General features: G+C 54.1%; 1 protein-coding gene across 2 annotated transcripts; it reads right to left on the reverse strand.

Annotated features, from left to right (window-relative positions):
• Window positions 1-228: 228 nt before the first annotated feature.
• LOC134145143 (BTB/POZ domain-containing protein KCTD12-like) lies at window positions 229-4,224 on the reverse strand. Of its 2 annotated transcripts, XM_062584375.1 has the most exons (3): window positions 4,141-4,220; window positions 2,737-3,007; window positions 229-1,850 (listed from the first exon to the last, which is right to left on the reverse strand). In XM_062584375.1, exon 3 carries the CDS (start codon window positions 1,830-1,832, stop codon window positions 942-944), a length of 891 nt encoding a protein of 296 aa, XP_062440359.1. In that variant the 5' UTR covers window positions 1,833-1,850; window positions 2,737-3,007; window positions 4,141-4,220; the 3' UTR covers window positions 229-941. The 2 variants fall into 2 exon arrangements, with proteins under 2 accessions (XP_062440359.1, XP_062440358.1); XM_062584374.1 differs by lacking the exon at window positions 2,737-3,007 and having other exon boundaries at window positions 4,141-4,224.
• Window positions 4,225-4,954: the final 730 nt, after the last annotated feature.

The raw sequence follows: 4,954 nt of genomic DNA on the forward strand, positions 1-4,954 counted from the left end.
CATCCCTCTGAAGCCCACATCACTATCATATTCTGAAGGAAAGATAAAGGTGCTTTTTTGACAGACCTTGAAATAGTTTGAGAGATGTACAAGCATTTTATACCCTATAGCATGTAAAGCCTTTTCCCTCCCTGCCCAACCCACCTCCCTCCAAATACATATGAACAGAGTATCTGTCTCAGTCTCTGTCCAGCCCAGCCCAGCCCACCCCAGCCCACCCCACTCCCACAAAACCCCAAGGCATCCCAGAGCAGCAGCAATGCTTTAGATCAGAACTGCAAACACAGGGTGCATCTTTGTTTAACCTTCCCAAGCACTGACAGTCTAAATGCTAAGCTGCTTACATGGGCTAATGGCAATATATCTGTGCTGCAAGGCTTCATCTTCCCCCCCCCCCATCCTAACTCTCCTCTCTGCTTCCCACCTTTCTCTATGTCCTTAAACCAGCATTTCCTCACTTGAACTCCTTGGCACATCAAATAGTGTATACAGTATGTTCCCCAGTTGCACAACATAGTGCTCATGGGAGCTAGAGATCACTGTAACACAGACAAGTTTACCCAGCTGCATAAATCCCAGACCCACACAGTTTGGGGTATCCACCACACCCTCTCCCTCCCACCCAAGCACAGATACAATAGTGTCCAAGTCCACAAATCCAGGGAGGGTTGGGAGCTATGGTTGGCTACTGCAGAAGTCGGAGACAGGGAAGAAGGTTGGTGTCCAGCAACTGCTACAAGGAAGAGCCCAGTAGGTTCAACTTGGAAGATGGAGGGAAAAAAAAAAAAAAAAAAGAACACAAGAGTAAACTCAAAAGGAGGCAAAGGAGAGAAACTTGGGGTTCAGGGGTCTGATGTCTACTGTCTAAAGGCAACAGCCAACACAGGAGAGGAAAGGGAGAGTTGGTGTTCGCTGTTTTTTTTTTTTTTTTTTTTTTGGTGTCACTCACGATAGAAAACATATTCGGTGTAAGAGGTCCAGATCTTGTCATCTGTCTGGTCATGGGCGAAGGCACAGGTGCCTGTGGAGTTGCAAGCCACCATGTGGAAGCCAGCATCAGCCAGTTTGTCAAAGGCTTGCTCCAGGAAGGTGAACTTGAGGTAGTACCTGGAGGTGTACCTCTCTGGGGGCCTGTCTGGGTCCCTGCTCTCATTCAAGGTATCCCCAAAGACTTCCTTGGCCAGTGATGTCTTGCCACAAACCATGATCCGTGCCACCCTGCGGAACTTGGCATCCGTCTGGCTGTCCCTGCCCAGGGTGTAGGAGCCCCGGTAGCCGATGGTGATGAAACCTGACCTACGGATTTCGGTACCAGCAGCACCCACGCTGGTAGTGACTGAGCCCCCAGGGGCACCAGCTACAGCACTAGTGAGTGTGGTGCTGGCAGAAGCTAGATTGCGAGTAGCATCAGCGTTGGGTGACAGCTCCTCTGGGTCACTTTGGCATGGATCATCTCCAATAGAGTTCTGTTTGCTGAGTTTGGGGGCCAGCATCTTCACAAGCTCTGGCAACATGAAGTACTCAGCTTCTCGCTGCAGACGGCTCCTCTCTGGGAAGTGGTCGGGTAACACTAGCTGCTGGTCCCTCATATAATCCAATATGTAACGGAAGAGGAAGCCATCCCGATCCACAAAGAACCGTCCCTTGCTGTCACGGGCCAAGGAGCGGATATTCTTCTGTGTGAACATTTCCCAGAGCAGTGAGCCAGGCACACTGACCAGTGTAGGATGGCGAGTGATGTAGACTTGTCCACCTACATTGAGTTCAATGATCTCAGGGAAAGGGAAGTCGTCACTGGGTTTGGCACAGCTTGCACTGTCTGCCAGAGCCATAGTGATCTACCTTCTGACCTAGAAAAAAGAAAAAAAAAAAAAAAGAAAAAAGAAAGAAAAGAAAAGGGGAAAAAAAAGCAGCAACGTGCTGATGTTAAGCCTGCCGAAGAATGCAGCTTATCATCCTACCAATCCCAAGTCCTTTCTGTAAGCAAGTACTGTGGGATCAGGCTCATGCCTTTCTGCTGTCTCTCTGGGAATCTGACAGGCAGCTCTCTTCCCTCTTAATCCCTGGCTGCTGGAGGGGCAGCTGGAATAAACAGCATTATCTAAAGCAGCCTGCACTTCCCTGTTACAAGAAGGGAAAAATATTGCTTGCCAGAGGTGGCTCTTTGGATATGACATCTCCTCCATCTGCAATCCTCGTGACAGTCTGCTCCGAGGGTTGGGGGGTCAACACATTTGCCAGTGAAGGCCAGATGATGTTATATTGCTGTTAATAACAGGAAACTAAGAATTGTCATATTTTAGGTCTGACCAGCGACCTGTCTAACCCAACATCCTGCTGGTCAGGATCAGCTGGCCCTGAAGGCTGAGTACACCAAGCAAGAACTGCATTACGGTACAGTCTTTCTGCTGCACCATTTAGCAGGAGGGGAGTTCAGAGCCCACACAGGGAGCTCCCACGGGTTTGCCAGAAAAGGAACACTACATACAGCCATGAAGGACAGAGTGACAGTATTTCTGGCACTCCTTCTCCAACCTTGCTCCTGGAAAGTACCCAACAGAGGCTCAGGGCCAACTGAGACCAGGTGAAAGATGACAGAATATCTCCAAGGGTCTGGGGCCAAGTCAAATAGTGATATAGCCTTGGGCCAAATGCCATGTATTTATACATTTTCCAGAGCCAAGCCAATTCACTCCTAGATATCTCTTGATACCACCAAACAACACTTGCACAAACCTGGCTCTGCAGACAGACTGATGATCCATCCTGGTCAAGCCATGCTCTGTGAAAGTGTTAGGGAGACCACAGGGAGTAGGAGTTTCCTTGCTACATCCCTAACTATCTGGCAGGGTTGGCCTGGAGGTCTGCCCTGTATAATGCTAGTGCAGCCCTGAGATTGCTCTTATGTAAAGCTAGCTGCCTGTGCTCCCCATGGACTGGTCCAGTAGCCAAGAAGTAAGAGAGGCCCAGCACTGTATTTATCTCCAGCCACATTGTTTCACAGGAGCTGCAAAAAAGGATGCAAGATGCGGAGAAATGAAAGAACAAAGACAACAGTCCCACTCTGTGAAAACTCTTGGGGAGCCAAGTTTGCAGTTCATGACCACATGGCTACTCTTAGCTCTTAGGAGGGGGATGTTGAGAGAGAATCCCTTTTGAACAAGAAGCAAGTCAGTCACTGGTCTCACCCTCAGTAAAAAGAGCTCAGTTCTGCGCAGTTAAAGAAACCTGAGCGGGAGTCTGCCTATGCTTTGAGCTCTTTTCGCAAGAGCTGGCAGCCAAGCACCACTTACAACCCTTTGTCATGGGTGGCGATGCCAGAAATTGGAGGACTGCAGCTGTATTTCCCACAGCAGGGCAGGGGGTTTGCAGGGTGGCACAAAGAAAGCCAAGTAACGAGGCATTTCAGGCACATATTTGCCGGCAGATTGCAATCTTTCCCTGGATCAAGCATAGAGGGAGTGGGACACCAGTGCACGAAGACTATTTTTATAGTGCCTCGACTCAGTGCAGAACCTGGCTCAACATAAGGAAACTACTATCACGGCTTGAGCCAAAGCTCCTCAAGAAGCTGGAAAGACTACCCTAGACATCTTCCAGGGTTGAGAGCTGGGCACTGCTGTTCCTTGTTATCTACACCAGCTACAAGACCATCCTCTCCTCACACCCTGCCTCATCCCAGTGGACTCTGGAGCATCCTGGGGCGAGCTGGAGATGGAATTGGGTCTGCGTTTGTCTCACAGCAGTGCTTCCAGCCCCGAGGATCTCAACCGTGCCCTGATGTCCAGAACTGTCGATCCACAGCTCTGACCAGCTGTGCCCAGAGGTGGCAGGTGCCCCACTTCCCCCCGTCAGGGAGAGGGGACCCCGACCCACGTGTGGGTGGCAGGGCCACGGCAAGGGACAAAGCCCTCTCGCAGGGTGGTGTCAACCAGCGGCAGGTGCGTGTGGGAAGAGGGGGAACCGCCACCTCTGCCCGCCCGCAGGGAACCGGTCCCCACCCTTACGGCCACCGCCGCCCCCGCTTCGAGGTGGCGAGCGGGGGCTGCCCCGGCATCCCGGGCGAGGGGCGCCGAGTGCCGCTCCGCTCCGCATCCCGCTCCGCTCCCCGCTCCGCCCCGGCAAGCGGCGCCCCGTTACCTCCGCTCCGCTCCCCGCTGGGCTGGGCTGGGCAGAGCAGCCCGGCCGTGCCGTGCCGTGCCGTGCCGTGCCGCTGCTCCGCTCCGCTCTGCCCGCCCGGCGCTGGCCGCACCGTTTTATGGCCGGGAAGGCGGTGAGAGCCTTCCCCCGCCAGCCCGGGCCCGCCTCGCCTCCGCCTCCCTCCCGCCTCCCTCCTCTCTCCCTCCCTCCTGCCGCCGTGTCGGTGCCCCCGCCCGGGAGAGCTCCGAGCTGGGGCCGGGCGAGGCCAGGGGATTCTGGCGGGCCCCTCCTTGCCCTCCCCCGGCAAAGCAGGATTTGACTGTAACGCCATTAGCGAGCGGGGCAAAAGCATTGCTGCACGTCGTCCTGTCCCGCAGGGCCTGGTGGGGAGCGGGGAAAGCGGTGCCTTGGAGGCTGCCCTTCTTACGTCGGGAGGCTGGGCGTGAGGACGGGAAGGAGGTGAGGGGCTGAGGGAGGTGGCAGCTTTTCCATTACTGTGTCACTGTGCATCAAATGCTCTGCACGCTCATGGTGAGGCAGAAGGATGTGGGAATAGGTGCTGGCCTACTTTCACCTGAGGGCAGACATTAGTGGGTATCTGGCAGGGGGAGCATGGCCCAGCCCAAGGTTACAAATGGGTCTGACCTCCCACCCTGCTGCAATGGGAGCACTGTAACAGTGTAAGGCACAGCGTAAGAGATGGAACTGGCCCCCCAAAGCAGCCCACTGCCAGAGTGTCCTCCTTCTCCACAGCCAGATCTGGCCATAGCCTTCCTCTGGCTGCCTGAACTCATGCCCCAAATCCCACATCTCC

Source organism: Rhea pennata, chromosome 11, assembly GCF_028389875.1.
Source record: "Rhea pennata isolate bPtePen1 chromosome 11, bPtePen1.pri, whole genome shotgun sequence".
NCBI classification, from domain to species: Eukaryota; Metazoa; Chordata; class Aves; order Rheiformes; family Rheidae; genus Rhea; species Rhea pennata.